General features: G+C 43.8%; 1 protein-coding gene across 1 annotated transcript; it reads left to right on the top strand.

Moving 5' to 3' along the window:
• Positions 1–4,428: 4,428 nt before the first annotated feature.
• Positions 4,429–18,689, top strand: LOC127414164 (epoxide hydrolase 1-like). Its single transcript, XM_051651961.1, has 9 exons — positions 4,429–4,561; positions 6,508–6,718; positions 6,892–7,072; positions 14,059–14,268; positions 14,478–14,607; positions 14,773–14,984; positions 15,224–15,332; positions 17,172–17,297; positions 17,629–18,689. Exons 1-9 carry the CDS (start codon positions 4,518–4,520, stop codon positions 17,837–17,839), a joined length of 1,434 nt encoding a protein of 477 aa, XP_051507921.1. The 5' UTR covers positions 4,429–4,517; the 3' UTR covers positions 17,840–18,689.
• Positions 18,690–18,703: the final 14 nt, after the last annotated feature.

Genomic DNA, 18,703 nt, shown 5'->3' on the forward strand with positions numbered 1-18,703 from the left:
CAGTAACGGCTTTCCAGCCAGGCGCCTTCCAGTGGCCCAAACAGGGCATTAAGTATTTGGGTATTTTAATCCCAGCAAATTTGTCTGATTTAGTTAGTGTTAATTTTGACCCTTTAATAAAAAGATTTTCGAGCAATGTGGGCAGGTGGGCTTCATTGCATTTATCGATGAATGGGAAGGTTAATGTTATTAAAATGAATTGTATTCCAAAATTTAACTACCTGCTACAATCTCTCCCTGTAGATGTCCCCCTCTCTTATTTCAAGCAATTTGATAGCATAGCGAAGTCCTTCATTTGTAATGGTAAACGTCCCAGATTGCATTTTAATAAGTTACATAGGCCGATTGACAAAGGAGGGCTAGGCCTACCCAAGATTTTGTTTTATTACTATGCGTTCAGTCTCAGACATTTGGCTCATTGGTCACTTCCACCTGAGAGAGCCCCTCCCTGGTTTGTTACTGACGGAGCCTTAACTTCTCTCAAGAGAGTATGGGAGAAAGATTTCAACTTGGCATTGGAGGATGGAGTGTGGACTAAGATTCTTAAAAATGTTAAGTATGCATCTAGAGATGCAAGGGTGCGTCTTATACGATTCAAAATTTTGCATAGATTTTATTGGACCCCCTCTAGACTGTATAGGCTTGGTCTTAAAGACACTCCCACCTGCTGGAGATGCCAATAGGAGGATGGAGACATGGCCCATGTTTTTTGGTGGTGTGTCGAGATCCAGAAATTCTGGTCAAAGGTTCAGAATTTTGTGTGTGACATGGTGGGCACTCGGGTTTCATTTTGACCCAGACTTTGTGTTCTGGGCGATGGGGTGGTCATCGATGTGGGGGATGGCCATATAGAGAACTGGGTTCTGACCTGTGTGATGATTGCCAGGCAGGTTATTTTGAGGGGTTGGAGGTCAGCTGGTGTGCCCCCATATCCGGAGTGGTGCATGGAGGTGGGGAGGGTGGCAGCTTATGAGGAAGTGTCATCGGGAAGACGGGGTGGCTTGGATATGTTTATATGGAAATGGGGTAGGTATCTGGAGTTTTTGGAGGGCTCTCGGGTGGGGTGTGGTGAGAGTAATGTAATATAGTTAGTATGATTATTACAGTGCATCCAGAAAGTATTCACAGCGCTTCACTTTTTCCACATTTTGTTATGTTACAGCCTTATTCCAAAATTGATTAAATTCATTATTTTCCTCACAATTCTACAAACAATACCCCATAATGACAACGTGAAAGAAGTTTGTTTGAAATATTTGCACATTTATTAAAAATAAAAAACAAAAAAATATCACATGTACATAAGTATTCACAGCCTTTGCTCAATACTTTGCTGAAGCACCTTTGGCACCAATTACAGCCTCAAGTCTTTTTGAGTATGATGCTACAAGCTTGGCACACCTATTTTGGGGCAGTTTCTCCCATTCCTCTTTGCAGGACCTCTCAAGCTCCATCAGGTTGGATGGGGAGCGTCGGTGCACAGCCATTTTCAGATCTCTCCAGAGATGTTCAATCGGGTTCAAGTCTGGGCTCTGGCTGGGCCACTTAAGGACATTCACAGAGTTGTCCCACAGCCACTCCTTTGTTATCTTGGCTGTGTGCTTAGGGTCGTTGTCCTGTTGAAAGATGAACCTTCGCCCCAGTCTGAGGTCCAGAGCACTCTGGAGCAGGTTTTCATCAAGGATGTCTCTGTATATTGCTGCATTCATCTTTCCCTCGATCCTGACTAGTCTCCCAGTTCCTGCCGCTGAAAAACATCCCCACAGCATGATGGTGCCACCACCATGCTTCACTGTAGGGATGGTATTGGCCAGGTGATAAGCGGTGCCTGGTTTCCTCCAGACATGATGCTTGTCATTCAGGCCAAAGAGTTCAATCTTTGTTTCTCATGGTCTGAGAGTCCTTCAGGTGCCTTTTGGCAAACTCCAGGCGGGCTGACATTGTGCCTTTTACTGAGGCGTGGCTTCCGTCTGGCCACTCTACCATACAGGCCTGATTGGTGGAGTGCTGCAGAGATGGTTGTTCTTCTGGAAGGTTCTCCTCTCTCCACAGAGAAACGCTGGAGCTCTGTCAGAGTGACCGTCGGGTTCTTGGTCACCTCCCTGACTAAGGTCCTTCTCCCCCGATCGCTCAGTGTGGCCGGGCGGCCAGCTCTAGGAAGAGTCCTGGTGGTTCCAAACTTCTTCCATTTACGGATGATGGAGACCATTGTGCTCATTGGGACCTTCAATGCTGCAGAAATTTTTCTGTACCCTTCCCCAGATCTGTGCCTCGATACAATCCTCTCTCGGAGGTCTACAGACAATTCCTTGGACTTCATGGCATGGTTTGTGCTCTGACATGCACTGTTAACTGTGGGACCTTATATAGACAGGTGTGTGCCTTTCCAAATCATGTCCAATCAACTGAATTTACCACAGCTGGACTCCAATCAAGTTGTAGAAACATCTCAAGGATGATCAGTGGAAACAGGATGCACCTGAGCTCAATTTTGAGTGTCATGGCAAAGGCTGTGAATACTTATGTACATGTGATTTTTTCGTTTTTTATTTTTAATAAATTTGCAAAGATTTCAAACAAACTTCTTTCACGTTGTCATTATGGTGCATTGTTTGTAGAATTTTGAGGAAAATAATGAATTTAATCCATTTTGGAATAAGGCTGTAACATAACAAAATGTGGAAAAAGTGAAGCGCTGTGAATACTTTCTGGATGCACTGTATATACCATGACTTTATAAAAGACATCCTTTGTGTGAGCATGTAGATATTTTGCGGTCATCCGTAGTGTCCACTCTCAAACTGGCCGGGAACTTCAATGCAAAAGTTTCTTTAAGGAAAAGTGTTATTCACAAAACAAGCTCCAGCCGCACGGCGGAGCCAACGCAAAAAGAAAAAAGAAACCAAAGTGATGACCAGCTTCCTCAAGAGTAAGTACAGTCGACCCACTCACATGAGAAACATCCAATGGTTTACTCAGCCATTGATTCAATAAAAGACACTGCCTGATTGGGACATGTAAATACTTTGCGACCGACCTTCGTTTCTATTCTCAGTTTGGTCGGAAACATTAGAGCAAAAGTAATCTTTTGCCGATGTAAGAGTTTCTTACATTCCTTGAACCGATCGCATTTCTCTCTTGTCGAGTTCGCAAAGTCCGGCAACAAGAAAATATTATGGTTCTTCCAAGAAAGCTTCCCTTTGCTCCTCGCCAGGTGCAACACAAGATCTTTATCGGATGATCTCAGAAATCTGGCCAAAATCGGTTGGGGCCTGTCTCCCTCAGAAAATCTGTGAGCTGGGACTCTGTGAGCTCGCTCGATTTCCAGCTTGTGGCCTGTTATGTCGAGCAGACTCGGGAAAAGCTCGTCTAGGAATTTCACCATATCTCTGCCCTCCTCATGCTCAGGAATTCCAACAATTCGAACATTATTCCTGCGGCTTCTATTCTCAAGATCTTCAAGCTTTTCAAGGAGATGTTCCAAATCAACTTTGGTCGTGGGCAGATTAGCGGTTAATTCCCTCTCTGAAGTTTCCAAAAAATCGATTTGTCTCTCAACATCAGTTACTCTTGTAACTAGGTCAGAGAATTTTGTTTCCATCACCGTAATCGATCGACGTATTACAGCAAGATCCTCCAAGTCAGCAAGAATCTTCGTCAACATCACCGACATGTTGGACAACTGACACTGGATCACCTCTGCCGCCGCGCCATCCAAATCGAGTCCCTGGTCTGTAGGCCTGTCGGGGCTTTCATTCTGAACACGTAAGTGTCTTTTAATGTCTCCAGAGCCCGAGGATTTTGACTTCTTCGCCATGATTTGCATCAAAGAGCAAATGTGTAACTGGGTGTATCACAATTCACCAGATTATAACATGAAAATAATAAAAAATTTAGCAAAGTGTGCAGAGCTTGTTGCTCACACGTCTGCCCCTTGCATGGCGTCACGTGACCCTGTTTGAAGATGTTTTAATATTTCTATGTGTACATAGAGGGCTGCAGATCTCTTAATTGTAATTTGTAATGTGACAAGTAAAATGTCTGTTTGAATTCAACTATGTGTACATGCAAATTTAACAAAATCACTCATGATCTTAATCTCATGCATTGTCATAACAGCATGATGAACTCTTATTTCCATAACAATATAAAATACTGAGGCACAGCACAATGTGGTACAAGTTCAGTATATATGCAGTTCAGTGTATGAACACTAATAACTGCAGTTATATTGGATTTATACTTAATCATAATGTAAATCCACAGTTATACTTCACTGTGATACTGCAGTTGTATTGTATTTTACTGCAGTTATACTGTAGATTACTTTATGTACTGCTGTTATACTGCAGTTATTTTTTGTAAGGGTCCACTTAGGTTAGTGTTGAAGTCTGTTCCGCCTATGTTTCCTTGATAACTCCTCCTCCACTGGACTTTGAAACGTTTCACAAAAAACCTATACTATTTGCCAAGTTCAGCACAGCTTTGTCGGGAAAACATTCCATTGTACGTTCAATATGCGTTTTGAGGACACTATTATGCAGACAATTGAAAGTATCAGGTGAGTAATACTGCGGAGAACTAAACTGTAGACTTCAAAAATGCTAACGCAGCCTCATACATTTTAGAGTGGGGTTAAATCAGTCTCGGTTGAAGCCTGTTGTAAATTTTGACTTCATTGCATGCATGAACTTCACCAAATTCCTCGTAATTATGGTAAATTGCCTACAACTGAAACAGAGTACAGCTGTAACTCTATGAGTATTTCCTTACTTGTTCTTATATATTTCTTATTTCTGGCACATTCGCAATGTATCATCTGCTATTTGTGTGGGCGTTCTTACTCCTATTTGTGAATAGATTATTACTCCTAACCATGAAAGTAAAATTCGCTTTTGTAATGATTGATTTTTCTTCTTAAAATAAATTTTGGTACATGCTAGGATGCAAAGTCGCTGAGAACATAAAAAATTCAAGGTGGTAAGCAGGGGGAGAGTTAAAGAACACTTAAAACTGTACACGCAGCACAAGAAACTTGGTAGGAAATGCTCCTTCTAAACTTTTGTTAGCTTTAATTTAGTAAGAAAGATTAGATAAGTAAGACAAATAATGAATTGGTAGAGAGTCAGATGCCAGTGGGCTAGATAGATAGGTAGGTAGGTAGACAGACAGACAGACAGACAGGTAGGTAGATAGGAAGGTAGATTGGTAGGTAGGTAGTTAGACAGACAGACAGACAGGTAGGTAGATAGGTAGGTAGATTGGTAGGTAGGTAGGTAGACAGACAGATAGACAGACAGATAGACAGGTAGGTAGGTAGGTAGGTACAGATATCAAAGAATGCACTGCTTATGTGCAGCCCTAAACACCATAGTAGTTACTAATGAAGTACTAATAGTTACAAATAATATAATATAACCTTATAAGCATCTTTTCCAGGGTGAGATAAAGTACACAATCAAATATGAACAGGAATTGCTCACCAAAATTCTGACATAATTTACTCACCTCCATTCCAAACTCCATATGACTCGTGATATATTTCATGTTTTCTAAATTCCTAAGACAGTTTTGTGTAGGGAACAGAACGAAATTAGAAATGTTGTCAGCTACTAACTGTATCCTATGAGACACAAGTTTTCTTCCTGCAGGAGTCGCTTGACAGCTCAGAAATAATTTAGATCTGATTTTTTCGGTGGGCCTGGATAGCTCAGCGAGTAAAGACGCTGACTACCACCCCCGGAGTCGCGCGTTAATCCAGGGCATGCTGAATAACTCCAGCCAAGTCTCCAAAGCAACCAAATTGGTCTGGATGCTAGGGAGGGTCACATGGGGTAACCTCCTTGTGGTCGCCATAATGTGGTTTGAGCTCTCAGTGGGGCACGTGGGGAGTTGTGCGTGGATACCGCGGAGAATAGCGTGAAGCCTCCACACGCGCTGTGTCTCCGCGGTAACGCGCACAACAAGCCACGTGATAAGATGCGTGGATTGACGGTCTCAGACGTGGAGGCAACTGAGATTCGTCCTCTGCCACCCGGATTGAGGCGAGACACTACGCCACCACGAGGACTTAGAGCACATTGGGAATTGGGCATTCCAAATTGGGGAGAAAAGGGGAGAAAGAAAAAAAAGATCAGATTTTTTCATGATAATGAAAAACTTTAATAACCATTTAAATAAAAATGGACATAAGACAGTTTTTAAAATGCCGTCGTGTGGTGCCCCCTGGATGTGGTGCCCCTGGGCATGTCCCCAATTGCCCAAATGGTTAATCCGGCCTTGATTCTGTTAAGTATTTGTGCGGTACAACTGCACTCTCTACCCCTACTCTTGAAAACTATGTACTGTAGATTCATTCATAATGTTGGGTTCTTGTTTCATTATTAGAGGAATAACTCATGCTTTATGTTGTGCTGATGGTTGGAGTATTCAAAGCACTTTGAATGATTATGCTGATGAGCTAGAATGCAGCATGTAAACATTATTGTCAATTTTCTTCACTTTTAGAGACACCCTGAACAACCTCGATCAGACTAAACTACAGCTCTTGGCACTCTCTTCTGCTGGGATCGGGGCACTTTTGTGCTACTTGGCATGGAGGAAAAGCCCCAAAAAGATACCAGTTGGGGATGGCTGGTGGGGAGCTGGGGAGAAGTCAATAACAGAGGACAAAACCATTCACAAATTTGTCGTGAAGACCTCAGTGGAAGAAATAGAGGTGAAGAACATTTATTTGGATGGATGTACACAAAAACCCAATTTTGAATTTAATATAGGTTTTCCACATCTCTACAAGATAACTCTTCTCTTAAAACATATGTGTGTTAAACATGCATTCACTTGCACACTATATACTGTAAATATACATCATAACTACACTGTTTTCTTTAGGATCTGCATAGACGCATTGACCAAACACGTTACGCAGACCCACTGGAGGACAGCTGCTTTCATTATGGCTTTAACTCGTCCTATCTTAGAAGGGTGGCCTTTTATTGGAGACACCAGTTTGACTGGGAGAAACAAGTCAAGGTGATCAACCAGTACCCTCACTTCAAAACCAAGATTGAGGGTAAGTGCCTAATATTTAGTAGATAGCTTTCCCCACCAGATAAAACATAATGTAATAAAGCATGCTATTTTTATATAGTCTTGTCATCCTGCATTCACAGAATGTAAGCATATTGCAAGCTGTTATAGATGGTTCGTTGTTTTCAAATCAAATCAAATCAAATCACTTTATTGTCACACAGCCATATACACAAGTGCAATGGTGTGTGAAATTCTTGGGTGCAGTTCCGATCAACATAGCAGTCGTGACAGTGATGAGACATACGCCAATCTACAATAAACATCAAATTAACACAACACAATTTAAACATCTGTTATACATAATTAAACTCGACTTAAAACATCAAATTAACACAGCACAATTTAAACATCTGTTATACATAATTACACAACTTAAAACATCAAATTAACACAACACAATTTAAACATCTGTTATACACAATTACACTCAACAATATACAATAATAACATACATTGCACAGTATACAATATGCTGTTTTTGTTTTTTTTTTGTTTTTTTGTTTTTTACTATATAGATACTATATAGATACACATTATTCAATAAAAATTAAAATATATATGAAAAAAGTATATATATAGAATGTACAGTATTGTACTGTATTGACATTCAGGCTGTCGGTTGATAGTCAGTTGTTAAGAGAGACATAATATAATGACAGTAATATAATTTATGACAGTCCGGTGTGAGATAAAAGAGTAATAAAGTGCAGGGATGATGTATTTTGATCGTGGGAGATCAAGAGTTCAGAAGTCTGATTGCTTGGGGGAAGAAGCTATCATGGAGTCGGCTGGTGCGTGTCCTGATGCTGCGATACCGCCTACCTGATGGTAGCAGTGAGAACAGCCCATGGCTCGGGTGGCTGGAGTCTCTGATGATCCTCCGAGCTTTTTTCACACACCGCCTTGTATATATTTCCTGGAGGGAGGGAAGCTCACCTCCGATGATGTGTTTGGCAGTTCGCACCACCCTTTGCAGTGCTTTGCGGTTGTGGGCAGTGCTATTGCCGTACCAGGCGGAGATGCAGCCAGTCAGGATGCTCTCCACAGTGCAGGTGTAGAACCGTGTGAGGATGTGGCGGTTCATTCCAAACTTCCTCAGCCGTCTCAGGAAGAAAAGGCGCTGATGAGCCTTCTTCACAACGACTTCAGTGTGGACGGACCATGTGAGTTCCTCAGTGATGTGGACACCCAGGAACTTGAAGCTGCTGACTCTCTCCACTGGTGCTCCATGTTTTTAAACAGTATGTACAGTACACTAGGGATACACTAATTTAGTAATATTGCCTGATACTGATAGCTGAAATATATTCTTTTGGATAACACGTTACAATAAGGTTATTGTGGCAGCGGGGGCGTGGTCAAGCATCTCTCCGGAGAGAGAAAGCGGTAAGGGCGCTTACTCCTGAGCTAAATTATGTCTAACACCTGTCTCTAATTTCAGTGAGCACGGGGAGAGCGGCATAAAGAGAGCGACACAACTCTCAGAGTGAGAGAGACTGGATATGACAGAGCTGAGCCAGAGTGACCATTCCTGAATAGTGGAAGTTATTTGTAGAAGCAGTGTGTGTGTTAGTGTCGATAGAGTGTATAAATGTAACTATAAAGTGGTGTCGAGGAAGAGGGGAAATAAAAGCGTCACCTGAAAAAGGAAAACTGCTTCTCACGTCCTCTTTTACACTGGTGCCGAAACCCGGGAATTGAAGTTTGGGTCGAAGATGGATGGAGGTCGTCCCGTAGAGTCCTCCCAGTTGGCGGAGATCCTCCAAGCCCTCGCCAGCCTACATCGGAACCACCAACAAACGCTGCTTGAGCTCCGACAAGATCAAGACCGCCGGTTTGTCGAGCTCATGCATGCTCAAGCCGAGGACCGGCAGGCGATCCGGAGCCTCCTCAGCCAGGGGGCATCCTCAGCCGCGACCCCGGACACACCCACGCCGTTACCCCCGCCAGCATTACAGAAAATGGGGGCGGCGGACGACCCCGAGGCTTTCCTGGATTTGTTTGAGCGGACCGCCGAGATCTGGGGCTGGCCGCTCGGCCAATGGGCAGCCCGACTGATCCCACTACTGTCCGGGGAAGCCCAGCTCGCGGCTCAACAACTGCCAGCATCGAGCCTCCTGGCCTACGGAGATCTAAAAAAAGCCATCTTGCAACGGGTTGGTCGCACTCCGGAGGAAAGTCGTCAACTCTTCCGGAGCTTGAAGTTGGAAAGCTCTGACCGCCCGTTTGCCTTTGCCCAGCGGCTCCGTGACGCCTGTCGAAGATGGCTGTTAGCGGGGGATCGCGACGTCCAGGGAATTATCGACCAGGTGGTACTGGAACAGTTCATAGTTCGACTGCCAAAAGGAACGGCGGAGTGGGTCCAGTGCCACCGCCCGGCGTCGTTGGAGGAAGCTATCCGACTTGCGGAGGACCACATGGCGGCGATCCCGAGGACAGAAGATCACTCCTACCTTCTCTCTCCTCCCTCTGTTTCTTCCCCCTCCCTTCTCTCTCTCTCGTCTGCTGTCTCTCCAGGTCCCGTTCCTGCCCCACGCAGACGAGGAGGAACCCAGCCCCTGAGACCAGTTCCCCGGGTGTGGGAGGCGACACCTTCCCCTACTCCAGTGCCCCGCTGCTCTCCCCCTCAGGGGGGGGCGCCCGCCGACGCAAGTGTGGGCGTGGCGCCTGGGCCGGCCTGCTGGAGGTGCGGAGACCCGAGCCACTTCCGAGATCAGTGCCCTCTGATGGAGCTGGGGACGGTGGTGCGGGTCTCTGACCTCCCACAGGCTGCCCCCGACCGGGCCGGAGCGTACCGGATACCGGTAAGTGTCAAGGGGGGTACTCACCAAGCGTTGGTGGATACCGGGTGTAATCAAACCACTATCCACCAACGCCTGGTTCAACCCGAGGCATTGGTCACATCCAAAACGGTGAAGGTGAAGTGTGTATACGGGGATATTCACAAGTATCCAGTGGTGACCCTGACAATTAAATTTTGGGGGAAAAAGCATAGAGTGGAGGCTGCGGTTAGTTCCCGCCTCACCCATCCGCTGATTTTGGGGACTGATTGGCCTGATTTTAAAGCTTTATTAAAGGGAATTTGTGTGGATGGGTCCTGTGTGAGAATAGGGAGATGTGTGATGTGCGATGCTCTGGCAGGGGAGGCGGAGCCTGGGCCATCCTCGACAGCTCCACGTCATGATGACGAGAGAGGGGGAGAGGCTGCGGCCCCTCCCCTTCTCAGGGAATTCCCTGAGGGGGATTTCCCTTTGGAGCAGTCGCGAGACGAAACCCTCAAACACGCCTTTGACCAAGTGAGAGTTATCGATGGTCAACGACTCCAGCCTGACATCGCACTTTCATATCCCTATTTTGCAATTATAAATGAGCGGTTGTATCGAGTGACACAGGACACTCGAACCAAAGAGGATACAACCCAACTTTTGACTCCAAGGAGCCGTCGGGAAATGGTATTCCAGACGGCTCATTATAATCCTATGGCAGGTCACCTAGGAGAAAGGAAAACACTGAACCATCTAATAGCCCATTTCTATTGGCCGGGTATTGGCGGCGATGTCCGCAGGTGGTGTGCGGCATGCCGCGAATGCCAGCTGGTTAACCCACCGGCCACCCCAAAAGCGCCATTGCGCCCTCTCCCTTTGATCGAGGTCCCCTTTGAGAGAATTGGAATGGACCTCGTCGGGCCATTAGAACGGTCAGCACGCGGACATCGCTTTGTATTGGTCCTAGTGGACTATGCAACGCGATATCCGGAAGCAGTGCCTCTTCGCAACATCTCAGCACACAGTGTTGCGGAGGCACTCTTCAAAATAATCTCCCGGGTGGGGATTCCGAAAGAAATCCTCACCGATCAAGGCACAACGTTTATGTCACGGACACTACGCGAACTGTACGAGTTATTAAATATTAAATCGATTCGCACCAGTGTATACCATCCTCAAACGGATGGCCTGGTGGAACGATTTAATAAAACCCTCAAAAACATGATTCGTAAGTTCGTGCACGATGATTCTAGAAATTGGGATAAATGGCTCGACCCTCTGTTATTTGCAGTACGAGAGGTCCCGCAAGCCTCCACTGGCTTCTCCCCATTCGAGCTGCTGTATGGGCGACGCCCACGCGGCGTGCTTGATGTATTGCGAGAAGCCTGGGAGGAAGGACCTTCAAACAGTAAAAATTAAATTCAGTACGTTCTTGATCTTAGAGCAAAACTCCACACCTTGGGGCAACTAACACAGGAGAATTTGCTCCAAGCTCAAGAACGACAGCGCCGACTGTATGACAGGGGAACTCAGCTAAGGGAATTTGCACTGGGAGATAAAGTGCTTGTATTGCTTCCCACATTGAGCTCTAAATTACTCGCCAAGTGGCAAGGACCCTTTGAGGTCACACGACGAGTGGGAGATCTCGATTATGAGGTTAAACGATCCGATAGAGGGGACGCACGTCAAATATACCACCTCAATCTCCTAAAATTGTGGAGGGAGGCGGTCCCCGTGACGTTGGCTACGGTGGTTCCCGAGAAGGCGGAGCTCGGACCGGAGGTGAGCTCAAAACATAAACAGTTCACCCCGGTCACTTGCGGAGACCACCTCTCACCGAGCCAACTCGCGGAGGTTGCCAGGTTGCAACAGGAGTTTGCAGATGTGTTTTCCCCTCTACCGGGACGTACAAACCTCATCCATCACCACATCGAGACCGAGCCGGGGGTGGTGGTACGTAGCCGCCCCTATCGACTACCCGAACACAAAAAGAAAATTGTTCGGGAGGAATTGGATGCGATGCTTGATATGGGGGTAATAGAAGAATCCCACAGTGATTGGTCCAGCCCAGTTGTTCTAGTGCCTAAGAGCGACGGGTCTGTGCGATTCTGTGTGGATTATAGAAAAGTCAACGCGGTGTCTAAATTTGATGCACATCCAATGCCTCGCGTTGATGAGTTGCTCGATCGGTTAGGCACTGCTCGGTTTTATTCAACATTGGATTTGACGAAGGGTTATTGGCAGATCCCCTTGACACCAATTTCCCATGAGAAAACCGCCTTCTCCACACCGTTTGGATTACACCAATTTGTGACACTTCTGTTCGGTTTGTTTGGGGCCCCGGCTACGTTTCAGCGTCTCATGGACCGAATCCTCAGGCCGCATTCAGCTTACGCCGTTGCCTATTTAGATGACATCATCATTTATAGCAATGATTGGCAGCGGCATATGCAACACCTGAGGGCGGTTCTGAGATCGCTGCGCCGAGCGGGGCTCACAGCGAACCCGAGGAAGTGTGCGATTGGGCGGGTGGAGGTACGGTATCTGGGGTTCCACTTGGGCCACGGGCAGGTGCGTCCCCAAATTGACAAGACAGCGGCGATTGCGACCTGCCCGAGACCCAAGACCAAAAAGGGGGTGAGACAGTTCCTGGGGCTGGCTGGCTATTATAGGAGGTTTGTGCCTAACTATTCGGACGTCACCAGCCCGCTGACTGATCTCACTAAAAAGGGAGCTCCAGATCCGGTCCAGTGGACGGAGCAGTGTCAACAGGCGTTCACGCAAGTTAAAGCCGCACTTTGCGGGGGGCCGCTGTTACATTCACCTGACTTCTCTCTCCCTTTTGTTTTACAGACAGATGCTTCAGACGGGGCTGGGGGCTGTGCTCTCGCAGGTGGTGGGGGGGAGGAGCGCCCGGTGCTGTACATTAGCCGTAAGCTCTCGTTAAGGGAAACTAAGTACAGCACCGTGGAAAAGGAGTGTCTCGCCATCAAGTGGGTGGTCCTCACTCTCCGATACTACCTGTTGGGGCGGGCCTTCACCCTCTGCTCGGATCACGCCCCACTCCAGTGGCTCCACCGCATGAAAGATACTAACGCCCGGATCACCCGTTGGTATCTGGCTCTTCAGCCGTTTAAGTTTAAGGTGGTCCACAGACCGGGGGCGCAGATGGCTGTCGCCAACTTCCTTTCCAGGAATGGGGGGGGAGTGGTAGGCAGGCCGGATGTCGCCCTGGCCTGAGTCGGGCGGTGGGGATATGTGGCAGCGGGGGCGTGGTCAAGCATCTCTCCGGAGAGAGAAAGCGGTAAGGGCGCTTACTCCTGAGCTAAATTATGTCTAACACCTGTCTCTAATTTCAGTGAGCACGGGGAGAGCGGCATAAAGAGAGCGACACAACTCTCAGAGTGAGAGAGACTGGATATGACAGAGCTGAGCCAGAGTGACCATTCCTGAATAGTGGAAGTTATTTGTAGAAGCAGTGTGTGTGTTAGTGTCGATAGAGTGTATAAACGTAACTATAAAGTGGTGTCGAGGAAGAGGGGAAATAAAAGCGTCACCTGAAAAAGGAAAACTGCTTCTCGCGTCCTCTTTTACAGTTATATTTATTAACATTAATTGACACAGTAGTTAACATGAACTAACAATGAACAATAACAATTAACTTAGTTAATTATTACATGCACTTTTATACATTTTTACATTAAAAGCTGTATATGTTTACATTAGTTGATGCATTATGAATTAACATTAACAAAAAAGGAACAATTTTGATCAATTAACAACATTTATAAATGCTGTAAAAAGTCCTTATTCATTGTTAGTTCATGATACATAATGCATTAACTAATGTTAACAAATAGAATCTTACTGTAAAGTGTAACCTTCTTAAGTTATGACTGGTAACTGATGAAAGTTAATTTTGTAAATTTAAGCTAAAGCTGGAAATTGTACATGCTTTGCATTTTACTAGTGATTCTTCAGCAAACATTATAATGTACTGTAGAAAAAACAGAGAACTGTTTTGTACTTTTAAAACCTTGCAGAGATAAAGAGTGAACTGTAAGTCCTGGCATGGATTTTGGCCTATTCAGACCATTGCAGATAATAATAATATACAAAAAGGCTAATAATAGATGATACCAGTTTGGAAATTTGTTACTTTCATATTTTGACCTTTAGTGTCTGTATCACTTCCTCTCAGGAATAGATGTGCATTTCATTCACGTGAGGCCTGTTCAGACGCCTGGACAGAAAGTTGTCCCTCTCATGATGGTTCATGGCTGGCCTGGTTCCTTCTATGAGTTTTACAGGATCCTGCCCTTGCTCACTGAGACCAGTTCAAATGTGGTCTTTGAGGTCATCTGTCCCTCCATTCCAGGCTATGGCTACTCTGAAGCACCACATAAAATAGGTGATGTAATACTGTAAAAGAACTTATGGTGCAATTCTACTAGAGATTCTGTAATGACCTACTGTAGATAACTTTTAACAGAGAACAAACAGCATGAATGCATAGAGATAATCTATTATCTCAACCTCTGTAAACATTTTCCACTAGATGATGTTTCATATGGAAACTGGTGAGTAAAACTGCTGTTATCTCTATTATTGAACTTGAAGGCTTTAACTCTTTGGATGCTGCCAGGATCTTCCATAAGCTCATGGAAAGATTGGGGTTCACTCAGTATTATGTGCAAGGGGGAGACTGGGGATCACTCATTACCAGCAACATGGCCCAGATGAAGCCAGAGTAAGATTCTTATTACTGTCCTTTTCCATTAGTTATTGTTTTTCACTAGATCCTCCTTTGTGTCCTCTTTTCCATGTAACTTCCCTTAATGCAGATAAATGGATTTTTTAGCAATGTTGTTTATTGTCAATTAAAAAGTTTCTTTGTTTTTCTCTCATAAACAAGGTGTGTTCGTGGTCTTCACCTGAACATGATCTTTGCTACAAATGACCTTGGACAACTCCTCTCCTTACTGGTTGGTCGTTACCTGCCGTTTCTGGTGGGCTTCTCAAAGGAAGATGTCAAACGACTCTATCCTTATATGGAGAAGAGTATATATGAAATACTAAGAGAAACTGGCTATTTACACATTCAAGCCACTAAACCAGACACAGCAGGTAATGACTATCACCTTATATGTATAACCTGGAATATATCATATTATTTTCTTATGTTAACCCAATTCAAAACCTATAGTAATTAAATAGAATTTAAAAAGTCAGTGTTTGCATTGTCAATGCATTTTAGATGAAGGATTATGTTTCGGAGCATAGCAAATGTAACAATAAATTCTGTTAATTTACCATACAATTTGTGATGTATAATGTATTTTTCTGCACTTTTTCTGCCTCTGTAGGATGTGGACTAAATGACTCTCCAGTGGGATTAGCTGCATATATCCTGGAAAAATTCTCCTCTTGGACAGACTTGGGAAATAGAGACTTGGAGGATGGGGGTTTAGAGAAGTAAAGAGAGATTAATCTCAAAATATATTTATATCTGCATGCCTGTTGTACAGTGCATCCAGAAAGTATTCACAGCACTTCACTTTTTCCACATTTTGTTATGTTACAGCCTCATTCCAAAATGGATTAAATTCATTATTTTCTTCAAAATTCTACAAACAATACCCCATAATGACAACATGAAAGAAGTTTGTTTGAAATCTTTGCAAATTTATTAAAAAAAAAAAAAAAAATGAAAAAAAAAAAAAATCACATGTACATAAGTATTCACAGCCTTTGCCATGACACTCAAAATTGAGCTCAGGTGCATCCTGTTTCCACTAATCATCCTTGAGATGTTTCTACAACTTGATTGGAGTCCAGCTGTGGTAAATTCAGTTGATTGGACATGATTTAGAAAGGCACACACCTGTCTATATAAGGTCCCACAGTTAACAGTAAATGTCAGAGCACAAACCAAGCCATGAAATCCAAGGAATTGTCTGTAGACCTCCGAGACAGGATTGTATCGAGGCACAGATCTGGGGAAGGGTACAGAAAAATTTCTGCAGCATTGAAGGTCCCAATGAGCATGGTGGCCTCCATCATCCATAAATGGAAGAAGTTTGGAACCACCAGGACTCTTCCTAGAGCTGGCTGCCTGGCCAAACTGAGCGATCAGGGGAGAAGGGCCTTAGTCAGGGAGGTGACCAAGAACCCGATGGTCACTCTGACAGAGCTCCAGCGTTTCTCTGTGGAGAGAGGAGAACCTTCCAGAAGAACAACCATCTCTGCAGAACTCCACCAATCAGGCCTGTATGGTAGAGTGGCCAGACGGAAGACACGCCTCAGTAAAAGGCACAATGTCAGCCTGCCTGGAGTTTGCCAAAAGGAACCTGAAGGACTCTCAGACCATGAGAAACAAAGATTGAACTCTTTGGCCTGAATGACAAGCATCATGTCTGGAGGAAACCAGGCACTGCTCATCACCTGGCCAATACCATCCCTACAGTGAAGCATGGTGGTGGCAGCATCATGCTGTGGGGATGTTTTCCAGTGGCAGGAACTGGGAGACTAGTCAGGATCGAGGGAAAGATGAATGCAGCAATGTACAGAGACATTCTTGATGAAAACCTGCTCCAGAGCGCTCTGGACCTCAGACTGAGGTGAAGGTTCATCTTCCAACAGGACAACGACCCTAAGCACACAGCCAAGATAACAAAGGAGTGGCTCCGGGACAACTCTGTGAATGTCCTTGAGTGGCCCACCCAGAGTCCAGACTTGAACCCGATTGAACATCTCTGGAGAGATCTGAAAATGGCAGTGCACCGACGCTCCCCATCCAACCTGATGGAGCTTGAGAGGTCCTGCAAAGAAGAATGGGAGAAACTGCCCCAAAATAGGTGTGGCAAGCTTGGAGCATCATACTCAAAAAGACTTGAGGCTGTAATTGCTGGCAAAGGTGCTGCAACGAAGTATTGAGCACGTGTACATGTGTTTGTTATTTTTTTTTATTTTTATAAATTTGCAAATATTTCAAACAGACTTCTTTCACGTTGTCATTATGGGGTATTGTTTGTGGAATTGAGGAAAATAATTAATCAATTTTGGAATAAGGCTGTAACATAAAATGTGGAAAAAGTGAAGCGCTGTGAATACTTTCCGGATGCACTGTAAATATATAAACTTACATACTTTACAATTTCTCTTGGAGATTAATAAAATAATCTCTGCTCATCTGTTTGTTACTCATTTAGTGCACAAATTAGTGCACACACACACACACACACAGCAAAACCTGAAAACTATAAGTGTTTTTTCAATTATAATTAAGTGGCTTTGTCTTTTGCTCCATCACAGAAAGTTCAGTCTAGATGATCTTCTTACAAATGTCATGATCTACTGGACTACATGTTCCATCATTCCCTCAATGCGTTTCTACAAAGAGAACCTGAAGCAAAATCTCAAGACAAGGGTGGACAGTGTGTGAGTCAAAACACATTAAAAATTCTTTAATCATTTAGTGATGTACATGTTTATTTCAACTCTTTAGAGTTAATATGTTGGCTTTTTCACCTATCTATCAGCAAAATTTCATGTTTAAATTGAAATATACTGTGTATCTATAATGCACATTTGAATGGTGTAAACTTTTAAAATCGAAACCAGGAAAATTCTGACAAGATTTTTAGCTCCGGCAAAATGATTTATGGCGCTTCTAATTTTATTAATCACCTTAGTACAGTTAATTCTTTGTAGCCTTTTCAAAACAAATTAGATTTTTAGTTCTGAATTTTTTGTCTCTGTACTCTTAAAGGACAAAGGTGTTTGTGCCCACTGGTGTGGCTGCCTTTCCTCATGAGCTAGCCCACTGTCCTAGGTCTTGGACTGGAGCGCGGTTTAGAGATGTCCGTTCTTACACTTACATGCCAAGAGGTGGACATTTTGCTGCTTTTGAGGAACCTCAGCTACTAGCTCAAGACATCATGCAGTTTGTGGAGAAGGTGGAGAGTAAAAGGCGCAAATAAGCTCTATTCCAAAACCTCCAAAAAATAATTTAGCTCTGCTTTGATAATTTCTGTTGAAAGTAATTAGTGTGTAGAAAAGTGTAAGGGAGTTTAACTGGAAGGACTCTAAGTACATATTTGTGAAGTTTTAGAAACTAACATCTTCAGTCTATAAGAAAAAGGTTTCATGGTACATTGTTTATTAGAATATCCATGCTACACTCATCATTTTGTATCACTTCATAATGATTTAATGAACACTGAAAAAAATGGAATGTTCTTTTGTGAATTGAAATTAAAATATTACAAACAAAATCTTTTGAAACAGTACAAAGATGTAGCACCAATTGGAAAGTGAAAACCTAAATTGCATTGTATTTATATACTGATAGACTTAAAGGCTGTAAAAACACAATTCATTAACTTTCAATGGATAAAAACTATCAAGTACATTCATCAGTTTACAGAAGCTCCTATTTAGCGGATGGTTTTAATTCATAATGACTTGAGTTCCTTGCTGCAACATGGAAACAGCTGCCTTGCTTTATGGTGCAAATGGTAAAAGAGCAGTGTTATCAACATTCCAGGTTGTGGGTTACTCCTACTTGAAGTTAACCTGTAACATGTTCATTACCCAGTCCCAGATTGTTTAACATTAGAAAAGCAACACCCTATTCTGTACTCTTTACACTGTAAAATAAAGCTGGTTAAAGATGGATCATCTGATGATAATGTAAATGTAAACTTTGCATAAATAATCAAAAAAAAAATGTAAAACATTAAAATTCACAAAGAATTCTGAAATTAACCAAAATAATAACAAAACGTTCTTCTTCTTATTAAATAATAATAAAGAGAATTTTCCCTGAAATCTGTCACTCTTTA

Source organism: Myxocyprinus asiaticus, chromosome 23, assembly GCF_019703515.2.
Source record: "Myxocyprinus asiaticus isolate MX2 ecotype Aquarium Trade chromosome 23, UBuf_Myxa_2, whole genome shotgun sequence".
NCBI classification, from domain to species: domain Eukaryota; kingdom Metazoa; phylum Chordata; class Actinopteri; order Cypriniformes; family Catostomidae; genus Myxocyprinus; species Myxocyprinus asiaticus.

Bases quoted from the DNA above. Each gene is read 5' to 3' on its own strand.
- LOC127414164 (XM_051651961.1), top strand. From the start codon at position 4,518: ATGCGTTTTGAGGACACTATTATGCAGACAATTGAAAGTATCAG. The intron at 4,562-6,507 runs GTGAGTAATACT...CTTCACTTTTAG, and splicing joins CAGACAATTGAAAGTATCAG to AGACACCCTGAACAACCTCG. The intron at 7,073-14,058 runs GTAAGTGCCTAA...ACTTCCTCTCAG, and splicing joins CTTCAAAACCAAGATTGAGG to GAATAGATGTGCATTTCATT.